The sequence below is a fragment of the Hyperolius riggenbachi genome, chromosome 1, assembly GCF_040937935.1.
Source record: "Hyperolius riggenbachi isolate aHypRig1 chromosome 1, aHypRig1.pri, whole genome shotgun sequence".
Taxonomy (NCBI): Eukaryota; Metazoa; Chordata; class Amphibia; order Anura; family Hyperoliidae; genus Hyperolius; species Hyperolius riggenbachi.
Window position 1 is genome coordinate 666,298,648 of NC_090646.1, and position 26,006 is coordinate 666,324,653.

Here is a 26,006-nt window from a genome sequence, read left to right on the forward strand (position 1 = left end):
CAGGCAACTGGTATTGTTTAGGGAAGGCGGGGAGAGGCGGAGATTGACTGGACTGGAGGCAGAGCTACAGCACAAAACTCTGCCTCCCAGGGCAGCAAAATCCACGACCTGGAAAGTCGAGGAATTTTGCCCCAGGATTTTGGGGGTATAAATACCTAGTTCTGCCGTGGGGATGTGGTGTATCAGCTATGATCTTATTGCTGAAGAGGACTGGCCAGTAAAAAGAGGTATTGTTGCTTTGTATATAAACTCTGTTTTTGTGCCAGCTTTTTTTCTGAAGCATTGCAATGCTATGATTGCCCAAGAGCCTATTCCACTCTCAGATTAATGAAATATCAAGTGGTCACCATGGTCACACCACACTGGTGCCTAGATAAACAGGACCAGACCACACACACACAAACACTCACACACATACACACACACACACACACACACACTCACACACACACAGTGTAAGTATTTTAAGCTCAACACCACATAAAGAATTGTTGTTTTTTATTTATGTCAAGGCAGAAAATTACATTTTAAACTTTTTAGAAATTATGGAGACGCCTGAAGGAACCAACCCTGGGAGTTGAGGCTCCCCAGTCGGTGAAGTTCCTGTACTCCCCAGGTCTCAGGTAATACTGGCGCCCTCTGTAGTTGGGCTCTTCATAGAACATCCAGTACCCTCCCTGGACATCGGCAGAGTAGATGTCATGATAGCCGAATCTCTCGTAGACATGAGGACAGTCTTCAAAAAAGTCCATCACAAGACCTCCGAAGTCTTCTCTCTCATAGATCCTGAGTCTGAAGGAGCCTTGGTACTAAAAAGGGAAATGACAAAATGAAACAAGTCAGTATACTAAATCATAAATTTAGAGTATATCACAAACAGACTTAATTGTGGCCATCAGCATTCTGTGTTCCATACCTGGGGGCTCATACGACAAGACTTGATGGAGTCATTGTAGCCCACCCATTGTTGGTAGTCTGGATAGTCTCCTCTATGCAGGTAGTACTGGTGGCCTCTGTAGTTGGGCTGCTCATACAGGATCCAGTTTCCATTGTGGACCTGGATGGAGTTGCAGCGTCGGAAGTAGGAGGACAGGTCCTGGCAGTCAGAGTTACACTCGTAGGAGCGTCCCTGGAAGTTCTTGTCCTCGTAGAAGGTGATCTGTTGGGTGGAAATATATGAAAATTTACTTATTATCGTATAATCCTGTCTGCTACTAGATCTTTTGCTCTGGAGCGGGATATCACTTTCCTCACAGACAATTCCTGAGCTAAAGTCCTTCTTAATTTTAGGGTCCTTATGATAAAACAAATCTGGGCTGAGTTATCTGGTTTAATATAGCAAAAATTAGCAGACCTCACCTAAGACTTATTATCATTATTAATGTGCCTTGATAACAGGCATGGTCGGAAGAGCCAATTTCCGATTCCACGGTAATTCCGCATACCGCCACTACCGAAATTCCACTACCGTTTCATTCCGACGGTATTCCAGAGCTGTTCCGCGGAATTCCGAGGTATACAGAATTCCATCGGAAAATTCTCTCTCTCTCTCTCTCTCTCTCTCTCTCTCTCTCTCTCTCTCTCTCTCTCTCTCTCTCTCTCTCTCTCTCTCTCTCTCTCTCTCTCTCTCTCTCTCTCTCTCTCTCTCTCTCTCTCTCTCTCTCTCGTAGGGAATTGCAGATTTTCAAAACAGCTTATATACCATAGCTGGGATTTGAACCCAGGATGCAGTGTGTAGTAGGTAGTAGGTATCTGTCTTACCCTCTACACCATGAACCACACTACATGGTAAAGCTGGCCTAGCATAAACCATACTACCATTATGATCAATTCAATAGAAAAAGTAGCATGATTAAGGTTTTGTACTTTTTGAAAAGCATGCTTAAATACCATAGCTGGGATTTGAACCCAGGATGCAGTGTGTAGTAGGTATCTGTCTTACCCTATAGACCATGAACCACACTACATGATAAAGCTGGCCTAGCATAAACCATACTACCATTATGATCAATTCAATAGAAAAAGTAGCATGAATAAGGATTTGTACTTTTTGAAAAGCATGCTTATATACCATAGCTGGGATTTGAACCCAGGATGCAGTGTGTAGTAGGTATCTGTCTTACTCTCTAGACCATGAACCACACTACATGGTAAAGCTGGCCTAGCATAAACCATACTACCATTATGATCAATTCAATAGAAAAAGTAGCATGATTAAGGATTTGTACTTTTTGAAAAGCATGCTTATATACCATAGCTGGGATTTGAACCCATTATAAATTATAAAATTTCCGCGAAATTCCGATTGAGATATATAGAAATTCCGTTTTGACTAACGGAATCGGAATTAAGCTAATTCCGGTCGGAATCATGGAATTAATAATTCCGCGGAATTTTCCGACCATGCCTACTTGATAAAGCACTGACACTTTCTACAGCACTTTAAAGGGAATCTGTAACAAAAAAGAGCCCCTGGGGGGTACTTACCTCAGGAGGGAGAAGCCTCTGGATCCTATCCTAAAGAGACTCCCCCTTCACTCCGCAGTAGAGGGGATCCAGAGCTGGGACCCCCGAGAATCTCCTTGTTGGCTACGCAGTAGCAGCTCTCCACGTAGTGGAAATAGCCGTGCACGATCAGGTCCACTCTACTGCGCAGGCGAATGTGGCTCGTGCCTGCGCAGTAGAGTGAACCTAGATTGGGCATGGCTATTTCCACCTCACGGAAAGCTGCTACTACACATGTGCGCAGTGACAATTATAATATTATTGCTGCTTTGTGTCCGGGGAGCCAGCACTGGATCCAGATGGGTGAGCAGGACGGGGGGAGGGGGGGCAGAAGCCTCATTAGTAGCCAGAGGCTTTGCCCTCACGAGGTAAGTATCCCCGGGGGCTCTTTTTTATTTTTTTACAGATTCTCTTTAAAATGTACACTGAATAATGCACATCACAAACTGCCCCTTGGTGTTGATCCCCTGATGCTGTCATCAAGGGCCAGTTTTAGGGGGAAGTCAGTTAAACCACCTATATTTTTTTAGGAGGAAGCAGGGGTGCCAGGAGGAAAGTCAATTAAACATGGACTGAACATACCAAATCTGCACCGCAGATTGTCTTCTAGCTGCCAGTCAGACTTGGAACTTAACGAGAACCTTAACTGAGAGGCATATGGATGTTTCCTTTTAAACAATACCAGTTGCCTGGCAGCCCTGCTAAACTCTTTGGCTGCAGTAGTGGATGAATCACAGACCTGAAACAAGCATGCAGCTAATCCAGTCTGACTTCAGTCAGAGCACCTGATCTGCTGAATGCTTATTCGGGGGCTGTGGCTAAAAGTATTAGAGACACAGGATCAGCAGGAGAGTCAGGCAGCTGGTATTATTTTAAAGGGAAACATCCATATCCTTCTCAGTTTAGGTTCCCTTTAAAGAGACTCTGAAGTCTCTTTTTTACCTGCTTTTCTCATAAAATCCTCTTCAGCACGATTGCCCCACTTGAATCACCGCATCCCTTTGGCAGATGGGTGATTTAATACAGTGAAACGACCTGCAAACTTCCACGACTTTGCAGGCCACAGATCGTGCTGCCCTGGAGAGACAGAGCTTTGAGCTGTAGCTCTGCCTCTCCGCAATCAATTCCCAGGGATCTCCGCCTCCTCCTCGCCCCTCTAAGTGAAGAAAGGCTGAGAGGGGCGGGGAGAGGCGGTGATCAGCAGAGATTGACTGCGGAGGAGGCAGAGCTACAGTGTAAAGCTCTGCCTCTTCAAGGAAGTAAAGCCCTGCAAGCCCGGGAGCTTTGCAGGGCTATTGCACTGTAATAAATCACCCATCTGCCGCGGGGATGCGGCAATTCAAGTGGGGCAATCATGCTGAAGAGGATTTTATGAGAAAAGCAGGTAAAAAAAGAGACTTCAGAGTCTCTTTAAATGCCGAAAAGTGAGACTGATAACCGCTTAGCCAACATTCCTCCTATCAGAATATACTGAGGTTGTCGAAAGATTGGTAAATGTTGAAGTGGTGTTTACCAACAAAAGCTACTTTTCTGACTAACACCGCAACCTCTTTCCATCTAATATCTAACTAATCTATAGATATACGATATATTAAATCAAGATCAAGCAGGAAGTATTGAGTTTGAACGTATGGACCTGGAGGGCGACTACTTATGATGTCATATCCTTTTACCTCAGCTGTTCACATCCTGTAAGAGTTTATCACATTTCAGAGCCCACAAACTGTGGGAGTGGCCACTAATCTACACACTCCACCACCATTAGACACCTCCACCATTACACAGTTCCATGAAATCTTATGCTAGGTACATGTCCGATATGATTTCCAGTCAATTGCTGATTGGTTTTCTATGTAAGTGAATAGAAAATCAATTGGAAAATGTACCTAGCATTAAGATGGCCACTAATGATAAAATTTGCTGAATGAACGTTTATGAACGATTCTTCATATGAACGATCGGAAGTGATCGTTTGGGACCACTAATGGAAAATCTGATTAGATCAATCGATACAATAATTGGATCAATTTGATTAATCTGATCGGATTGGTTCAGAAATTTTAGTCCATTAGTGGTCCCAAACAATAATTTCCCATAATTCCTGCAAATTGTATCATTAGTGCCCCCCTTTATACCCCACTAACGTTCCCCTGCAATGCACTTCCATCCACCCTCTCCCTTGTAAGTAAAAAAAAAAAACAATGTTCAAGCTGTTGGAAGTATCAACAGGATTATTACCTAAACTGCAGTATAGTAAAACAACCACAAGATGTCACTGTCTGTATCTGTCTGAGGGCTCAAACCTACTAGCAGCCTTTTCTCAGCGCTGGTGATTTGAAAAGCTCTTGCTTATGCAATGCTATGGTAGATTTTTATAAAATCACATCGCTCAAGTGGGATCACATCCATAGCATTACATTAGCAAGAGTTTTTCACATCATAAAGCACTCAGAAAATCGCTCCTAGTGGGTTTCATGCCTGATTGTAATTTCCTGTATTCTCAGTTGTTCCTCTCTGTTCTAAGTAATCTGCATTCCCTGATGGTGGTGTATGATTTATTTCTGCAAAGTTGTCTTCAGTAAAGGGTTGTAACTTGTTATACTGGATGTCTATCTGCGTGTACAGAACACTCTGCTCCATCACAAACAGGGGCGTACCTGGGTAATATAGAGCCTATGGCAAACATTGAAATTGCGCCCCCACCAAAACTTCCGTCCCTTTAAGAACAGCATCCTTTCCCATGTACATGTGTTATGGTTTCCTGTGTTGTTCTCCCGGCATATTGCTGAATTTACTTTTTGGGAAATATTTCTCATTATTCCCTCTCTGACCTCTTTTCTAGCACTGAGCCAAGTGCGCCCTACATACATAAATTGAGTAGCCATGTTCTCCAGATAACCAAATTCATCTGTTCTGAGGTCTGAGTGACAAGGAGGCACAGGGGCAGGCATTGGGGGCGAAGCACAGGGGCAAGCATGACAGGGCAGCACAGGAACATTCATGGCATCACAGCATGGGAGCAGGCAATGGCGCCCATGATGCTGTGGCGCCCATGGCATGAGCCATGGCATGCACCCCTCTAGATACGCCGCTGATCGCAAACAACCCCATGTCACTTACACTTCCCCCCCCCCCACTCCACATCCCTCCGTTTCCCCCCCCCCCCCTGTTCCACATCCCTCCGCCGTAGACAGTGCCCACCTAATCTCTATAGCTTACTCTCCATCCACCCATATGACTTTACCTCCCTGGTGGTCTAGTGCCAGCCCCCTACCCCATTACTCCCTAGTGGTCAATTGGTCACATCATCTAATATGTTCTTAATGTTCAATTAGTCACATCTTCTGATATGTTGGCGCTATATAAATACTAAATAATAATAATATGTGTAACTAAAAATCTCATTACATGTATACACATTAAGGCTTAACTGTGGACATGTATGTGTCCAACCGGCAATAATTTGCTAGTATCTAATAACAGACACTTTATAAAAACAATTCCAACAGATTTCAGAGTGGCACACCTTTCCCGTGTGTTGGGTGCTAGACCTGGGTGCCAAGTCACATCACCCCATTGTATGTTTGCACTTTTCTGAAGAAAGGGACCCCTCGTGGCCCCGAAACAATTGTCAAGTCTGTGCTGACAAATGCAATATACGGAACACTGCCTTGCGAACAGGGATGCTCAAATTCGGATTCGGAAGATACCCGGATAGTTGCAATCCGGATATCTCCCAGTAATGCTGTGCGGGCTGGGCGGGGGGGTCAAGCTTACCTCTCTGACGTCTTCTTCGCTCGTCCCTCAGCGCCTCCCACGATGCGGTCCAAGTGCATCACGTGACTACAAACGCTTCCTCCTTCAACCCGGAAGGAGGAAGTGTTTGTAGTCACGTGACCGCCGCGTGGACCGCATCATGGGAGGCGCAGAGGGACGAGCGAAGAAGACGTCAGAGAGGTAAGCTTGACCCCCCCGCCCAGCCCGCACAGCATTACTGGGAGATATCCGGATAGCAACTATCCGGGTATCTTCCAAATCCGAATTTGAGCATCCCTGCTTGCGAATATGGTGTGCTGAGCTGACCTTTTATACTTTATAAAAACAATGGGCCTGATCAAACTCACTTTTTTCTCCTTCAAATTCAAGTTTTCTCCTAGGTGATATTTTCACATTTATTAACCCATAAGCTGCTTCCACATCTCGTTTGAGATAAGTGCACTGCTTTGACTTCAGTCGGCAGAACTCGTTGTGCTGTAAATTCTTGGAATGCTTTGACCTCTCTCTACTAGCAGAAAATATAGAAACTGAAAGCAGAAGTCTTCTGTTATTGTCTCACACTGCCTCCTAGTGACAAATGGCCATAAATACACATTACAGCAGTACTAATGAGAAGCAAGGAAACATAACCAAATTGTTAGTGTACTAAAATAAATTGGCCTGGAGGACTTGAAAGGCTCTAAATAAATTGAGGGGTTAATAAAATGCCTTTTAAGCCACCAGCAAGCAAGAAAATATGCAAAATATTTCTGGCGGTACTTTCTCACCTGCTTTTTGGTACTCTTTCAATATAGAGTACTGAATAATTATTTTGAACAGAAGAGAAAAAAGATATCCTAGGAAACAACTTGGAGAAAAAGTGACTTGGATCAGGCCCAATCTGGTTTAGGTTTTTGGACTTTTTTTTCCTCTCCAGCTTTCCAGCCTTAGGAAATGAATACCCCTGCACTCACCTTGCCCATGTTTCGTGTTATGTCCCCGTGCTGCTCCTCTGCTGGTTCTGGTAACTGGCTGGACGGTGTTGGCCTTTATATACTCCCAGATTTGCTCACGCGCTGATCTTTCGCTCGTTATCCAGAATGAATAGCTGTTCTCCACACTACTGTGTTGAAGTTGTTTAGTGCTTCTCTGAAACTGTTCTTTGTATTCTTTCGCTTGTATCAGCATGCGATTTTAGCTAACCTGGACAAAACCTTGCCTGTGCTCTCATGAATGGTGTAGCATGTTCATGTGTGTTCGATGTAAGCGATTGACATGAAGGCCCTCTGCTGAGCGGCCAAAGACCCCAAACATTTGCGAGTCAGACAGAAACAGGGATACAGTCGGATAATTTAGTCATTTTACTGTGTTGCCTCATTTGTTTCAATCAACTTTATTTGAAACTGAGAATCAAAATGGTGAACAGAATCAAAACAGGAAAATTCAACCTAATAATAAGCAGTTTTTTCAGATCACATCAGAGGGACAATACGGTGGCACAAATGCAGGGGAAACATAACATTAAAGTTTTTCTCCTACAATATGAGATATTTTTTACTTGACCTGCTTGTGATTTTTTTGTCAGTCATTTTCGATTTCAAGAAATGTTTTTCTAAAATACATGGCATTTTTCGTAACGTGGTGAAAATTCACAAAAACTCATTTTTATTGCAAAGAAGTATTTCTTTTTTTGCGGACGAATGCAAAAATTCATAAACTTATTGCAAAATGATTTTCGACTAAATTTTCCAAATTTAACATTAATGCCACGAAAATGAATGGCAAAAGAATATCACCATTTTGGCTCATCACTGATTTTCACACCTAGGCCCGTATGCACTTTACTTTTTCTCCCGAGGTTTCATCTAGGAGATACATTTTCAGCTTCTTTTGAAAATAGCTTTTCAGCAATTTGCAATTGAAAAAGTACCGAAAAGTAGGTGAAGAAGTACTATCAAAACTGTTTTAAGCATTTTTCTGGCTTGCTACTGGTTTAACCACTTCCCCTCCCCCGGGATGAGGATTTACCTCCCTGCAAAATCCAACAACACAGCGCAGTGGCGTAGATCCTCGTCCATTGAATCCGACGGCCGCCACTCGCTCCCACATTCGTTCCCACCGCCGACCGCTAGACGGGAGATCAATGAATGGGAACACAGATCCCATTAATTGATTTAAGAGATGGTGCCGTCAGTCACAAAAACGATACTTACACCTCCACGCATTACTTCCTGTTTGCTTAGTAATTCTACGCATAGTGAAGATAAGTGCAATAATCTATATACCGTATATAAAATCGTGTGTGTGTGTGTGTGTGTGTGTGTGTGTGTGTGTGTGTGTTTGTGTGTGTGTGTGTGTGTGTGTGTGTGTGTGCCACGATCACTCGAAAACGGCTTGACCGATTTGAACGAAACTTGGTATACAGATCCCTTACTACCTGGGATGATAGGTTCTGGGGGTCTCGCGGCCTCCCTGCACATGTGGGCGGAGCTACAAACAGCAAATCAGATTTCACCCATTCAAGTCAATGGAAAAAATGGAAAAGGCTGCCATTCTCACAGTAATCAAGCCAGAGTCCCCACACTTGGCACAGTTGGTCACTTGGTGACCGAAGTTACGAATCCAGGAAAAGTGGGAGGAGCATAACACAGCCAATCAAATTTCAGCCATTCATTTTAAATGAGAAAATGTAAACTGCAGCCATTCTTAGACTGTTAATCACAGGGTTCTAAAACTTGGCACACTTGATCACTGGGTGAATGCGATTAAGATTCAAGAAAGTGGGTGGAGCCTACAACAGCCAATCAAAATTCACCTATTGATTTTCAAGGGTAATATTTAAACTGCTGCCATTCTTACACTGTTAATGGCAGAGGCGTCAAACTTGCTACAGTTGGTCATTGGGTGACTGTGGTCCAAATTCACTAAAGGGGTGGGGCCACCTACAGCCAATCAGATTTCCTTGGTAGATAAACTGCTTCCATACACACATTTTTGATGCCAGGAACCTGAAAGCTCACAAACTTTGTCACTGGGTGACTGTGTGTCAAGGTTACAAAAAGTGGGCGGAGCTAAAAACAAATTTTACTGGAAAATATAAACTGCAGCCATTCTTACACTGTTAATGGCAGGGCTCTCAAACTTTCCACAGTTGGTCACTGAGTGAATGAGATTAAGATTTTGGAAGGTGGGTGGAGCCTACAACAGCCAATAAAAATTCACCTTTTGATTTTCAAAGGGAATATTTAACCTATTTTGGTTCCTGGACGTAGTTTCTACGTCCAGGAACCATGCGCGCTACCGCGCGCCCCCCGCGGCCGATCGCGCACGTGCACGCGCACTCCCGGCCGCGGATTCGGTAGCCAAGGAATCAATGTATCGGTCTACGGTGACCGATCATTGATTCCTCTCCCCCGCTGAAAAAGCAACAGCTTCTCTCGGAAGCTGCGCCTTTTCTGGCCGTTCCCTCTGCGATGAGTCACTCTAAGCGTGTGTTACGCTTAAAGTGACGTCATGTAAACAAACTCATGGCCGCCATCTTGTGGCCAAAAAGTGATACTACACCTGTAAAAAAAAAAAAAATTTAAATTAACACACATTTACATTATCAATCTATTGTTTACCTCCCACCCTCCCAAAACTACCCAAATAAAATGTTTACAATAAAAAAAAAAAAAACATTACAATAAAAAAAAAACACATGTAAATATTTACCTAAGGGTCTAAACTTTTTAAATATCAATGTAAAGATGAAATATTTCTATATTTTTTTTATTTTAAACTTGTAAATAGTGATAAATGCAAAACGGAAAAAATGCACCTTTATTTCCAAATAAAATATTGTCGCCATACATTGTGATAGGGACATAATTTTAATAGTGTTATAACCGGGACATATGGGCAAATACAATACGTGAGTTTTAATTATGGAGGCATGTATTATTTTAAAACTATAATGGCTGAAAACTGAGAAATAATGAATTTTTTCCGTTTTTTCTTATTCTTCCTGTTAAAATGCATGTACAGTAAAGTGGCTCTTAGCAAAATGTACCCCCCAAAGAAAGCCTAATTGGTGGCGGAAAAAACAAGATATAGATCAGTGCATTGTGATAAGTAGTGATAAAGTTATAGGCTAATGAATAGGAGGTGAACATTTCTCACGTGAAAACGACAGAACCTGAATGGGTTAAGCTGCTACCATTCCTATACTGTTAATAGCAAATGCCTCAAACCTGATACAGTCAGTCATTGGGTGATTAGGGTTCAAATTCAGAAAGGGGCGTAGCCACAAACTGCCATATTTGTTTATTTTTCAATAGGAATATACAAAGTATTCATACCAAGGACCCCAAAGCTGATAAACTTGATAACTGAGTGACTGTATGTCAAGGTTAGAAAAAGTGTCCGGTGCCAACAACTAAATTTTTAACATGGCAGGGTTTCCAAACTTTACACAATTAGCCACTGGGTGACTGGGATGAATATTCAGAAATGTGGGTGGAGCCTACAACAGCCAATCAAAATTGACCTATTGATTTTCAAGGGGAATATTTACATTGCTACCATTCTTACACTGTTAATGACAGAGGCCTCAAACCTGATACAGTCAGTCATTGGGTGACTGGGGTCCAAATTCACTAAAGGGGTGGAGCCACAAACAGCCAATCAGATTTTTTAGATTGATTCCAGCCGTTCTCTTACTGGCAGGGTTCTCAAACGTGACACAGTTGGCCACTGGGTGACTGGGACTAATATTCAGGAAAGTGGGTGGAGATTTTCAAGGGGAATATTTACATTGCTGCCATTCATACACTCTTAATGGCAGAGGCCTCAAATCTGGTACAGTCAGTCACTGGGAGACTGGGGTTTCAATTCTGAAAAGGGAGCGGGCCAAAAACAGCCAATCAGATTTGTTTAATTTCAATGGTAAAATGCAATTTATTTATGCCAAGGACCCCAAAGCTCATAAACTTGGTCATTGAGTGACTGTATGTCAAGGTTAGAAATAGTGGGCGGAGCCAAAAACAACTAACTTTTTACATGGGGAAATGTAAACTGCAGCTTTTCTTACACTGTTATTGGCAGGGTTCTCAAACTTCACACAGTTGGTCACTGGGTGACTGGGATTAATATTTGGAAAAGTAGGTGGAGCCTACAAGAGCCAATCAAAATTCACCTATGGATTTTCAAGGGGAATATTGAAACTGCACCCATTCTTACACTGTTAATGGCAGAGGCCTCAAACCTGCTACAGTCGGTCGTTAAGTGTCTGGGGTTCAAATTCAGTAAAGGGGCGGAACTAAACACAGCCAATCAGATTTCTTTGCTGGATAAACTGCTTCCATTGCGTTATATAGAAGGGAACAGGCTGGCGTGGCACTTCTCCTTTAAGGGGTGCGTTGCTTCCAGTCTTGGTGCGAGTACGGTGTGTCCAAGGTGGTCAATATAATAGCTGACAGGCTATACTTTCATATGCTTATAGACAATTGCTTATACAAGACGTGTGCTCCGCTCCACAATTTAGAAGGAAGAGGCTTGAACATTATGCATATAGAAACAGATAGCGTGCATCTTCCGTCTTAAGCATATAGATTTATTGTCAATGTTATACATCAAAATTGAATTCTGTGCATGGCGTATTCCATAACTGCATACAAAGTTTGCAAAGTTTTGTGCATATATAGTACCTTGCGGTTCCTTGTGTGGGCCTGTCAGTGTAGGAGTGAGGGACTGATGTGGGCCTAGCGACGGCCGTTTCGCGTCCTCCTGGACGCTTGGTCACGCCGTGTTCCACTGCCCACAGTGGAACACGGCGTGACCAAGCGTCCAGGAGGACGCGAAACGGCCGTCGCTAGGCCCACATCAGTCCCTCACTCCCACCTCCTACACTGACAGGCCCACACAAGGAACCGCAAGGTACTATATATGCACAAAACTTTGCAAACTTTGTATGCAGTTATGGAATACGCCATGCACAGAATTCAATTTTGATGTATAACATTGACAATAAATCTATATGCTTAAGACGGAAGATGCACGCTATCTGTTTCTATATGCATAATAAACTGCTTCCATTAGCAGAATTTTGATGCCAGGAACCCAAAAGCTCACAAACTTGGTCATTGAGTAGTGACTGTGTGTCCAGGTTACAAAAACTGGGTGGAGTCAAAAACAGATTTTTCTGGGAAATCATAAACTGCAGCCTTTCTTCACTTTTAATGGCAGGGTTCTCAAACATTGCACAGCTGGTTACTGGGTGACTGGGATTAATATTCAGAAAAGTGGGTGGAGCCTAAAAATGCCAATTAAAAATCACATATCGCTTTTCAAGGAGAATATTAAAATTGCTGCCATTCTTGCACTGTTATTGGCACAAGCCTCAAACCTGGTACAGTTGGTCATTGGGTCACTGGGGTTCAAATTCAGAAAAGGGGACAGAGCCACAAACAGTGAGGCTAAGCTCACAGTGGGACGTTAAAGTCACGCGTTAAAACAGCATTTAACACAGAATAACTCACTGCAATGAAAAATCAATGCCCTGTTCACAGTGCACACGTTGCGTTGGTGTCTAACGCTGCACGTTAAGTAAAAGTACTGCATGCAGTGCGTTATACACGTTATTAGCTGCGTTGGACTGTTTGCACATGCTCAGTAATGACTTGGAAGCATACTTTTCATTGCCTGTATTTTTTACTGTATCTGCTGTATGCGACGGTAACGCTGCGTTGCCACTTTTTGGACGCGTTGCGTTGTAAGCTTGTGGTGCGACTTTAACGTGGCATCAAAACGCAACGTCCCACTGTGACTCAATCAGATTTGTTTCATTTCATGGGAAACTATAAATTATCGATTCCAAGGACCCCAAAGCTCACAAAATTGGTCATTGAGTGACTGTGTGTCCAGGTTACAAAAAGTGGGCGGAACCAAAACCAAATTTCACTGGGAAAATATAAACTGCAGCCATTCTTACACTGTTAATGGCAGGGTTCTCAAACTTTGCCCAGATGGTCACTGGGTGACTGAGATTCAGAATATTCAGGGAAGTGGGTGGAGCCTATAATAGCCAATCAAAATTCACCTGTTGATTTTCAAGGAGAATATTTCAATTGCTGCCATTTTTACACTGCTAATAGCAGATGCTTCAAACCTGCTACAGTTGATTATTGGGTGACTGGGGTTGAAATGCTGGAGAGGTGGTGAAGCCACAAACAGCCAATCTGATTTGTTTCATTTAATGGGAATATACAAATTATTGATGCCAAGGACCCCAAAGCTCACAAACTTGGTCATTGAGTGTTTGTGCGTTAGGGTTAGAAAGTGGGCGGAGACAACACCAGTCCAATACATACACACGCAATGCCGGGTCATCAGTGGGTGGAGACAAATACAAATTTCCCTGGGAAAATATAAACTGCAGCCATTCTTACGCTGTTAATGGCAGGGTTCCCAAAATTTGCACAGTTGGCCACTGGGTGACTGAGATTAATATTCAGAAAAGTGGGTGGAGCCTACAAAAGTGAATCAAACTTCACCTATTGCTTTTCAAGGGGAATATGTAATTGCTACCATTCTTGCACTGTTAATGGCACAGGCCTCAAACCTGGTACAGTTGGTCATTGGGTGACTGGGGCTCAAATTCAGAAAAGGGTGTGGAACCACAAACAGCCAATCAGATTTTTTAATTTCAATGCAAATTATTGATACCAAAGGCCGCAAAGCTCACAAACTTGGTAATTGAGTAATTGTGTGTTAGGGCTAGAAAAAATGGGCGGAGCCAACACCAGCCAAATACATACCCGGGCAACGCCGGGCAATCAGCTAGTAGTAAATAATTAGTAAAATTACACCTATTCATATTTTTTCAATAAAAAGACCTATTTTTACATCTAAAATTAACCCCTTACCTCCCACACTCCCCCAATAGTTACCCCCAACCCCCCCCCCCCCAATTTTTTTTTTTGTAAAAATAAATAAATAATATACAAAAAAAATACATAAATAGTTACCTTGGGGACTGAACTTAATTAACCACTTTAGCCTACAGTGTCGAAAATCGTATGCATCCGAGCAACATTCACCTCCCATACATTCGCCAATAACTTTATCGCTACTTATCACAATGAATTGATCTATATCTTGTGTTTTCCGACAATAATTAGGCATTCTTTGGGTGGTACATTTTGCTAAGAATTTTTTTTTTCTAAATCCATTTTAACAGGAAGATTAAGAAAGAAATGGAAACAATTCATTATTTCTCAGTTTTTGGCCATTATAGTTTAAAATTAATACATGCTACCGCAATTTTGTACAGCAGGAGACATTGGCAGCGCTTTCAAACAGAGGCTGCACCCGAATTGACTACCTGCAATAGATGTGCAGAGCTCCACAATTGTGGACTAAAATACACAACATGCATTCAAAACAGGTTGTAACGATCAGTGGCGTAACAGATAATCGGATTGTGCTCAATCAGAACAATAGTCAGTATTTTAATCAGAGTGTGATCACAGGTGTATTGGTGCACAGTAGAATCAGGAGTACTCCTAAAGTGATAGCCCTAAGGGCTGGGGCTATCACAATGCAGAGAGTGGTTGTACAAGCAAGGTCGGTAATGGGTCGGTCAGAAACAGTACAGAATCGTCAGGCAAATATCGTAGTCCAAATAACAGGCCAAGGTCGGCAACAGATCAGATTGGCGTGGTACAGAATCGTAAGGCAGAAAGCAGGGTCGGTAATCAGGCAGAGAATCGGCAACAGATCAGATAGGACCTCCCTGAAGCCGGGGGGAGGCCCGGAGACACCACGGCGGGGGATGCTGCGAGAGTAGATGCGGAAACTGCGCCGCTATCCGCATCATGGACCGGCGTAGCTGCCGGCGTGACACAGGAACAGCAAAGGAAGACGTTGGCATCAGTATAAATAATATGTGCACAAATTATTCCCTACTAGACTTCCCCACGGTGGTGACGGGTTCTCTCGGGGAAAACCTACCATTAGTCTAACGATAAAAACGCGATTTTTTCCTAGTGCTGCTAGTCATAAAATGGTATACACATTTCTCTTAAACAGACAACAAACAAATGACAGCGATCATAGGCTGCAACTGAATTGTAGACTACAATTCAGTTGCAGCCTATGAGCGCTGTCATTTGTTTGTTGTATGCTACCGCAATTAAAACCCATGTATTTTATTTGCCCATTTGTCCCGCTTATTACACCGTTTAAATTACGTCCCTATCACAATTTATGGCGCCGATATTTTATTTAGAAATAAAGGTGCATTTTTTCAATTTGCGTCCATCACTATTTACAAGCTTATAATTTTAAAAAAATGAATAATACTCTCTTGACATGTATATTTTAAAAGTTCAGACCCATAGGTATCTGTTTATGTAGTTTTTTTTTTTAATTGTAATTTTTTTAATTTATTTTTTAATTAAAAAATGTATTTGGGTAATTTTAGTTTGGGAGGTAAATAGCTAATTTTAGATGTAATATAATGTAATTATATATTAAAAAAATGTATGTGGGTGCAGTTTACTATTTGGCCACAAGATGGCCACAGACCAAAAAGTCCTGGAGTGTACGATCACGCTACCAGGAAGTAGAAAGAGGCTGTACATTTTTTTGGGGGGCAGAAATACGGCGCTCTCTGATTAGAAAGCGTCGGTATTTCTGCGGGGGACTTAGATCGGTGAATGGGAATTCTATTCCCATTCACTGATCCGGAGTATCGGGAGGAAGCGGGAGCGTGCGGGATCGCACCCGATCACGCGCACCACGCAGCAGCAGCAGCACAGTCTATCTGGACGGATATATCCATCCAGATAGACTTAAGTGGTTAATATGAATGTCAAAAGGGTATATTACTGTTAATTTTTACACTATGGGCTTGTAAATAGTGACAGATGCAAAAACTGAAAAAAAATGCACCTTTATTTCCAAATTGTTGGTGCCAAACATTGTACTAGGGAACAAATTTAAAAGTTTGTTTTTTTTAAAAACGGGACAAATGGGCAAATAAAATTTGTGGGTTTTAATTACTGTAGCATGTATTATTTTAAAACTATAATAGCCGAAACATTAATTTTTTTCCATTGTTTTCTTATTTTTACTGTTAAAACGCAGTTAGAATAAAATAATTCTTGGCAGAAAGTACCCCCCAAAGAAAGCCTAATTGGTGGCGAAATAAAACAAGATATACCGGTAGACTGTTTCATCGTGATAAGTAGTAACAAAGTCATAGACAAATGAATGGAAGGAGTGCTGACAGGTGAGAAAATTGCTCTGGATTTTTAAGGTAAAAACCCCTTGGAGGTGAAGTGGTTAAAAGGGTATTTTAATGACAAGGTGTAAAAATATCACCTTGGAGAGAATGTAGGAGAAAATGTGAATTGCATACTGGCCCTAATCAGTAACATTTCTTTTAGCCACCAGCCAGCAAGAAAATACACAGGATAATGTTGACCGGACATTTTCACCTACATTTGGCACTTTAGCAATTGCAAATCTCTGAAAAGTTATTTTAAACGGAAGATGAAAAATGATCTCCTAGGAAAAAAGTGAATTGAATAAGGGCCTATGGCCAGTGGCATAACTACAAATCACCCCCTCCCCCTAATATTCACACCCTTTCCCTTGCCAACCCCTGGTGACCCTCACAGCCTGGGGGGTCCATCTTCCATTTGTAGCCATAAAAACACCTGGTCAGAAGGACGGACCCCTTTATCAGAGGAAGTGAAGTAGAAGTTGGGGCCCCCTGCAGTAGGAGGGGCTGCTCCTCTCTAGTTAGGCTCCTGCCTATGGCCCACATCCTGTTAACTTTTTTCATGAGTTTTCTCCAAGGAGACCTTGTCAAACCTTACCAATAAAACTTTTAAGGTTGGTTTTACATTTGATGTTTGTGGTGAGGTGTGATGCTCCTGTTGCACCGCATTGCACTGCAAAAATCGGCCTTCATATGACCCTGCGCCACCGCAACAGGATCATATACATAGTGCCGCCCCCAGCTAGGGACGTACTCCCTGCTTGGCAGTAAGTACAGCACTGGGATTCCCATTGGTCTACACATGCACACAGCGTCGCTCCCGTCAGGCACACTTGCTGCATTGCCCATTGGCTTGCAGCAAATCCACCACCTTAAATCACTCCCTATGCACCAGTCTACCTTTAAATTTTTACCTTGTGTGGCACATCCATGCTTGAACAGGAGACAGAGTAGCATCTACCTGACTTTGGTTACACCCAGGCCTTATTCCACAAGGTATAGGGACTGAGGCTATAAGCAGGGGAGTAGCAATAGCCATAGCAGCCATAGCAACTGATATGGGGCCCTGCAGCAGAGGGAGCCCAGGTTACATAGTTGTTTGGGTTGAAAAAAAGACATTCGTCCATCGAGTTCAACCAAAGAACAAACTACAATACCAGCCTGCTTCCTCACAGATCCCTGTTGATCCAGAGGAAGGCGAAAAAACCCTTACAAGGCATGGTCCAATTAGCCCCAAAAGGGAAAAAAATCCTTCCCGACTCCAGATGGCAATCAGATAAAATCCCTGGATCAACATCATTAGGCATTACCTAGTAATTATAGCCATGGATGTCTTTCAACGCAAGGAACGCATCTAAGCCCCCTTTAAATGCAGGTATAGAGTTTGCCATAACGACTTCCTGTGGCAATGCATTCCACATCTTAATCACTCTTACTGTAAAGAACCCTTTCCTAAATAAATGGCTAAAACGTTTTTCCTCCATGCGCAGATCATGTCCTCTAGTCCTTTGGGAAGGCCTAGGGACAAAAAGCTCATCCGCCAAGCTATTATATTGCCCTCTGATTGGTTGTACTGGATGTGTTCACTATTAATTTTCCCTTGTTTCTCCTCCCTCTGACTTTGTCCCTTAGCCCAAGAACTATACACAGTGAACATTGTACGAGAATGTCAATTGCCCAATCAACTCATAATCATAGGGTAGGGGCAGGTGACATTGCTCAAGAATGCCTAGTTCTGAGGGCCCCATGAAAACTTTGCTATGGGGCCCCATTATCTCTAGCTAAGCCACTGGCCATAAGGCAGTGGTACCACCAGTACCCATCACCAATCAATGATACAGGCAAGTATCATAGTCAAACAGTACCAAGTCATACACAGATGTCAGATGACTGGCAATCACAATCGTATACAATCTCATAGTCAGCAAGCCAAAGGTCATACACATAAGATCGAAGAGACAGATACAAGGGCTGAGGCAGGGGAATGGTCAGGCAGGCAAGAGCTGGTCCAGGCAGCAGACAATAGGACAGTCAGTAGACAGACAGGTATAGGGAAAAGGTTTTAGACAAGAACCAGGGAGCTAAAGCAAGGAATCCCGGCAGCTAGCTCTAGTGTCTTAACGCTATCACAGGCAATAAGCTACTGCCTCCCTCAGCCTTAAATACTCCAGGCCTCCAATCAGGAGGCCTTAGTTGCAGTAGCCGGCCAATGAACACTAGACCCGCCTGCATCGTCTCACTAAACAAATCGTCCTCTTCGCTGGTCAGAAATGCCCAGTTCTGCAAATATTCCGATAATCCGTCTTTCCTATTGCAGTTTTTCCGCATATTTCTATTTCTGATTTTTCCAATTTCCGATTTTCTGTTTTTCCGATTCTTCATTTTTCCAATTTCCGAGAAGTATTTTATTTGTCATGTTTTGCATCAGAGAATGAAAAATAAAATCAGAACTACAAAATTCCGAAAAATGGAAATTGGAAAAAAGGAAAACCAGTCTTGTGACTGGTCTAAATATTACAGAAAAATTCTGATTGGTTCAATACTTCTGAGTTCTGTGATTGGACAAAAATCGGCGCAGTAAATCGGATTTCCGATAGGAAATGGGGAAATTTCAATGCCGTGGAGATCATAGTGTGTGTGCTTACACTCAATACACACATACTGTATATTCACAGGATAGAGCATACAGACGCGTGCTTTCACATGAGCACAGAACACATACAAGGTTTTGTCCAGGTTAGCTAAAGCCGGATGCTGATAAAAGCAAAAGAATACAAAGAGGACAACTAAGCAAAGTGAACCCAGTAAAGTGATGAAAAGTCATTCATTCTGGATGGCAGGTAAAAGGTCAGCATGTGGTCAGCATAGGGTGTATATAAGGCCCACATGTCACCTCTCAGTGACCAGTCTCACCGCAGGGCAGAGCAACGACACATCCAGCAGCATGGGGAAGGTAAGCAGATGAGATGCTCAACAAGATGCAAAAAAATCTGGCTAGCTGGCAGATTAGATGCAAGTTGTAGGAAGCCTTTAATTAATTAATTAGAAATCTACAGGAAGTGCTTTTCATTGGTTCAAATCCAACCTGCATACAATTTATATAAAATTGGTATGGAAGCTGAAAATTATTTGCATTTCATTGACCATCTTTAGTAAGCAGTAGCAAATAGAGGTTGGTTCTAGGCCTGGATTTACAGCACAGGAGCCTATAGGCACAGATGTCCTGGCACTTTAGACTTTGTCCTGCATGAACCTACAAACCCCTGCTGAACCGCATCACAAGTGTGCTGGATGGCCCAGCTGTCACATCTCCCTTACTTCCCTCGCCTGGCATAGCTAGCTACAGGTGCTCCATAGTATTAGGTAACTAGAGGTACACTCAATATTAAGTAGCTAGAGTTGGCCCTGACTCAAGGGAGATGTTGTCAGTGGAATGCCGAGAGCAGGGTGAATAAGCTCTTATGTACACTCTCTTCAGGTCTCTGCATAGGGAGGGAGGCACTTCGGGAGGGCAATGAGCCACCTTTCCATCATCAGGTGCCTATAGGCATGTGCCTACAGTGCCTTATGGTAAATCCTGCCTCGGACTTGGTTCACTAAGTTTCTTATGAACTGGAGAACAATGGACTGAGATCCAACAAATCTGAACTGATTTTTTTTTATTGGGTCTTTGTCTATTGTATGGTCACAAAAGCTTATGTGTAGCAAGACTCTTGGCACATGATGAGTCTGATCAGCTGATAGATTGCTTAGCCTTTGATTTGCTGGTCACAGTCATGTGATCACAGCAAAACCAGAGCCTTAAAGAAACTCTGAAGATTCTTATTTTTCCTGATTTTCTTATATAATCCTTTTAAGTATTAATACCCAAGCAAAATCGCTGCATCCCTGCGGCAGATGAATGATTTAATACATAGAAAGCGACCTGCAAAGTTCTACGACTTTGCAGGTCGCAGAATGTGCTGCCCTGGAGAGGCAGAGCTTTGAGCTATAGCTCTGCCTCTCTACAATCAGTCTCCATGGGTCTCCACCTCTCAGCGAATCAAGACTGAGAGGGGCGGGGAGAGGTGGCGATCCGCAGAGATTGACTGCAGAGGAGGCAGAGCTGCAGCGTAAAGCTTTGCCTCTTTGAGGAAGTAAAGCCCTGCGAGCCCCGGAGCTTTGCAGGGCTAATCCTCAGTAATAAATCCTTCATCTGCCACGGGGATGCAGTGATTTCACTTAGGCATTAACTCTGCAAGGTGCAATAATTTTTTCTGTCACTTGTGGAATGCAGGCAAGTAAGATTTGCGGAGAGTGGGCAGAGCACTCCCTATCATCTCCTCCCTCCTCCCTGCAGCGTGCACGCTCCCAGCACCGCATATCTGTGCTTGAGATAGCACGCGCATCATGCACAACAGACTGATCCAAGTCTGTCGTGCATGCCGTGCTCGCTATCTCAAGCACAGATATGCTGTGCTTGGAGCATGCACGATGCGGGGAGGTGGCGAGAGACATGGAAATCAAACAAAGGAAGTGATGAAAACTAAGGGCAGACATGGCACGTACATGTCCGAGCCTATAGTCACTGCGCATGTGCTGCCAAAAATACAGATAGGGAGTGGGGAGTGTGCCTGCGTCCCACAAAGCAGGAAGTTCTAGAGAAACTCACTGCAATAAAGTACTGCCGGGGTCACGGGAACTTGCCAGAGAGATTTACTCCCGAACGGAGGGAGTAATAGAAATAATCAGAATGCGGATAGAATCTATGGAGAAGGCAGAAGAGGAGAAGGTACTGTTCATTAATAATTTCCCCATCTCGGATGTGTCCTTTAAAGTGTACCGGAAGTGGGAAAAAAAAGGCGTCCAGGCAGATACTTTAGAAGAAGGAAACCTTTGGATAATCCAGAGTTTTCTCGGATCTCCATCGAGCTCGCTGTTCCAGCACGGGAACCCTCTGGACCTCTTTGACAAGGGTTTGTCGAAGATGTTTAAGTGTCCGCGCACCTGTCCTTATCTTTATTTACTGTTGTCTACTTTTTCAAACTATCTCCTCCATTGTGGGTCCCACAAATTCTGTAGGCTCTCATTGTAACATCTGTATCAACAATGGGATTATACCCTGGTAGATTATGAAATTATGCTGTTAAATGGATTCTAAGTAAATTATCATATATCTTCATTCCACAGATCATCTTCTACGAGGACAGGAATTTCCAGGGACGTTCCTATGAGTGTAGCGCTGACTGTGAGGACTTGTCCTCCTACTTCAGACGCTGCAACTCCATCCGGGTGCTGAGCGGAGATTGGATCCTCTATGAAAACCCCGGCTACAGAGGACGTCAGTACTACCTCCACAGAGGAGACTACCCTGACTTCCAGCAATGGATGGGCTACAGTGACTCTATTAGGTCTTGTCGCCTGAGCCCCCAGGTAATAAAATAGAGATTTTTGGTGGCCATTCATGCAATCATTTGAAGTAGACTTTAACCTATACCGACTTCTTCAGAAATTACTGATCTACGAGCAATAAAACTGCTTTTTCACTAGGAAGCACCATTGCATATAAACTCAAACTGCAATGCGATTGCGCAACCTAGATTTTCCATTCGCCCTGATTGTGCCGTGAACTGTCTGGAGCGGAGCACAGACGTACCAAAAATCATGCAGTTCAAGAATTGCGATTTGCGCAAAAAATCAAAACGAGCTAATACAAAATTAGCACCGCGATTTACATGTAATTTGCAGTCGGTTGTGATTGGAAACCGTCCCCGTTCTGCTTTCTTTGAGAGGATCGTGGCAAGTGGAAACGCAAACTAGTTTCAGTACTAATAATTAATACTTATATAGCACCATTATCTTACATAAAACTGCACACAGCGCCATAGATAGTGGATAACAGATACACATGCAGCTCATGTCTTGCCTAATACAACAGAGACACCTAACAAAATCAACAGCGAAAAGGGGAGTTTAAGCACAACACCACCTGCTGGCCATGAAAAGTTACTGCAATCAAGGTACATACTGCAACAAGCAGGTGAAACAAGGCATTGTACAATTCCTGACAATACCGCCTTCCTCACTTCTCTAAAGTGGGATGAAATGCCTTATTATCTGAAAGAAAAAAATAATTCAATAAGAAATGACTTATTCAGCTTACCTATCCTGTTGTTTTTAGTGTTCACTGTCATATTTAGGAGAAATGTGATATGAAAAAAAGAAAATCATTTTTCTTCTGGTTTCCATTTTTACTGTTTCTCTGTGATGACAAAAGTGACATCACTTTCGGCCTTTTCTTTCTTTTTTCAACCCAGCTTTAATTTTTCCTCCCTACAGCTTACTCTACCTCCCACAACAACATCACCTAAACAACCGACTTACATCACTGTATAAACTCATCAAAGGAGGGGAGTCAATTGCCTTCTGGTCATAGTGTCCTAATCATATCGGAAATAGGAAGATTTATTTTATTTGCATGCTGAGATAAGCTTGTTACTGTAGCTAAAAAAAGAAAAAGACTTGCCACAATCCCGTTGGCGCTTCACAGTTCCTGCAGTTAGGCAAAGGCACCCCGACCAAGTACAAAGGAAAAAAAATAGGGTGACCTATAGGGACCTAATTAACCAGTTCACCCCCAAGGGTTTTTACCCTAACGGACCAGAGCAATTTTCACCTGTCAGTGCTCCTCCCTTTTATTCCCTAATAACTTTATTACTACTTATCACAAGAAAATGATCTATACCTCGTTTTTTTCGCCACCAATTAGGCTTTCTGTGGGTAGTACATTTTGCTAAGAATTTTTTTATTCTAAATGCGTTTTAATGGGAAAAATACAAAAATAATGGGAAAAAAAATAATTTCTTTTCAGTTTTCAGCCATTATAGTTTAAAATTAAACATTCTACCTTGAATAAAACCAACACATTTTATTTACCCAGTTGTCCCGAATATTAAACAGTTTAAATTATGTCCCTATCACAATGTACGGCTACAATATATTATTTTGAAGTATAGGTGTTATTTTTCTGTTTTTTGTTTTTTTTTGTTCTGGCCATAATTACCAGCCCCTATGTAATAAATTAAAAGTAGTTTTCCCTAATAAAATATAGATAAAAAAAGCTGAGTCCCTAAGGCAACTATTTATTTATTTATTTTTAGCTTATTTATTTTTTTAAGTGTTTTTTTTTTTGGAGGGGGGGAGGGTTGGAAGTGTAATTTTATTAATTTTATTAATAATGTGTATGTACATGTATATGTATGTGTTTGTGTGTGTAATATACTTTTTAGCCACAAGATGGCGCTAGTGAACACTTCGGTTACAGGAAGTGATCACTTTTTTTTTTTTTTTACACTTTATTTAAATGTAACAGTTTCCTGTTTTGTGAATGGAGGTGGCCGCTGTTCGCGGTCACGTCCATTCACTCCAGGCATTGCGATTGGGTAGAGGACTGCTCGGTCCTCTTCCCCAATCACTAAACACGGGATCCCGACGGGAACGGCGGCGGTAGCGGTGCGCACACGTGTGGAGCGGCGGCGGGAATGCGCGACGTATTAAAACGTCATGTTGCCGTTAATAGCGGTAAGCATGACGTTTTAATACGATAGGATGCCATTAAATGGTTAAGTAAAATAAAGGTTTTACATATATTTTTGGCTAGTGATGATTGTAATCTGCTAATTACAATTAAGCTAAATTTTGTGCAATTTTTCACAATTATGACCATATGTAATTCAAGTTTTATACATACAATTGATTTGGCATAATCCGTTTGTAATTTTGCATAATTATGCAAAATGTTGTGTAATTTTGTGAGGGTAATACAAAAGCCCCCATCCATGCTGTTATCACCACAATTGCTATGTATGTTAAAGCTAATGGGAACCCGTTTTTTTTAAAAAAAAGTCAGATACTCACCTAAGGAGAGGGAGGCTCTGGGTCCCATAGAGCATTCCCTCTCCTCTCCCGGTCCCCGCTTTTGTCCTGGCTCCCCCGTAGCAGTATTCGACCATTTCGGTCAAATACCGCTGTCTCCTGGCCGAAGGGAGGCTTCAGAAAGACGGGCCCCTCTACACTGCGCATGCGCGCACGCCCTCTATGACGCACTCGCGTGTGCGCCGCCTGTCTTCGGGAGGACTCGGCTCCCGAAGACTTCCGAAGTCCCCGCGGTTGCGGATGCGAACGGGGGAGACAGCGCAGCACGGAGGGCACCGGGAGAGGAGAGGAGAGGGAAGGCTCATTAGGACCGAGCCTTCCCTCTCCTTAGGTGAGTATCTGACTTTTTTTTTTTAAATCTGGGGTTACATTAGCTTTAAGGGGAATATTGGGAACAAGTTGAAAAAAAATAATTTTTCAAAAAGGACTTGAAGTTTTTGAGATAATCAATTTTGAATGTGCAAAGAAAAAAGGGGTTTTAAATTTTAATTTTTATGACTTTAAAAAACATTTTTCTTTGTATTTTCAAAATCAATTATCTCAAAAACTACAGGGTCTTTTTAAAATGTTTGGGTGATGATAGCATGTATGGGAGCTTCCAACAATCAGAAAGATATGATGGTCAGGAACACTCAGTGGTGTTTCCAAAACATCAGCAAAATCCACATTCAAAACAGAATGCACTTCATCTAGAGGATATCGTGACTTGGTTAGGCTCTATATAAGGAAAGGTTTAGGTGCAGTTCAGTGTCTTGACGAAGTGCTGGGTGGTCCCGTCCGAAACAGCTATCGACCCTGTACCGACTTATATCTCTCTGCTCTTATAAGTGTATGGAATGCATGCCTGTTTTGAACAATATTTGCAACAGTGATTTTAATTCAAGCTAGTAAATGGATGTTTAATATGGGATGTGCGCTCCCGCTTTTTCTATTTTGAATACTGTATGTATGGGGGCTTTGGTAGTAACCGCTAAAGTTGGCACGAAATTACGTGAAATTTTGCATAATTGTGCGCAATTATGGGTGGATTACATTTACATGCAAAATCAATTATGAATTTCCCCCAAATTCCTCATTACGATTTTGCATTGTAATTGCGATTTACGATGCGTAATTTATAATTATTCAACATTTTTTTCCCATTTTTCACAGTTTTCTTTTACATTTTTGGATGTTTTAACTCCCTTCAATATCACATTTGTTAATATAATTGTCACACTTTATTTTATTTTTTTTAGCATAATGGCAGTTTCAAAATTAGGATTTGCAACAGAGAGGACTTTGGAGGCCATACGATGGAGTTCTCTGAAGATTGTCCGAATGTTTTTGACAGATTTGGGTACCATGACATCCACTCTGCCAATGTCCGCGATGGCTACTGGATATTCTATGAGGAGCCCAACTACAGGGGGCGCCAGTATTACCTGAGACCCGGAGAGTACAGGAGATACAGCGACTGGGGGGCCTCAAGCCCCAGAATTGGTTCCTTCAGACGAGTCCATTATTTCCACTGAACTGACTGAAATATGACACTTTTCTTCTTCCAAATAAACTTTTAAAATAA

At 42.4% G+C, this 26,006-nt stretch overlaps 2 protein-coding genes across 2 annotated transcripts; one reads left to right on the forward strand and one right to left on the reverse strand.

The window, feature by feature from the left end:
• Positions 1–481: 481 nt before the first annotated feature.
• LOC137561013 (gamma-crystallin-3-like) lies at positions 482–7,333 on the reverse strand. The gene is made up of 3 exons (XM_068272219.1): positions 7,236–7,333; positions 917–1,159; positions 482–809 (listed from the first exon to the last, which is right to left on the reverse strand). The coding sequence occupies exons 1-3, from the start codon at positions 7,242–7,244 to the stop codon at positions 537–539; spliced, it is 525 nt and encodes a 174-aa protein (XP_068128320.1). The 5' UTR covers positions 7,245–7,333; the 3' UTR covers positions 482–536.
• Positions 7,334–19,444: 12,111 nt separating this feature from the next.
• On the forward strand, positions 19,445–26,006 carry LOC137561015 (gamma-crystallin-3-like). The gene is made up of 3 exons (XM_068272226.1): positions 19,445–19,481; positions 21,698–21,940; positions 25,681–26,006. Exons 1-3 carry the CDS (start codon positions 19,473–19,475, stop codon positions 25,954–25,956), a joined length of 528 nt encoding a protein of 175 aa, XP_068128327.1. The 5' UTR covers positions 19,445–19,472; the 3' UTR covers positions 25,957–26,006.

Coding starts and splice junctions, on each gene's coding strand:
- LOC137561015 (XM_068272226.1), top strand. Junction 21,941..25,680: donor CTTGTCGCCTGAGCCCCCAG/GTAATAAAATAG, acceptor TATTTTTTTTAG/CATAATGGCAGTTTCAAAAT.
- LOC137561013 (XM_068272219.1), bottom strand. Junction 810..916: donor CTTGTCGTATGAGCCCCCAG/GTATGGAACACA, acceptor TTCCCTTTTTAG/TACCAAGGCTCCTTCAGACT.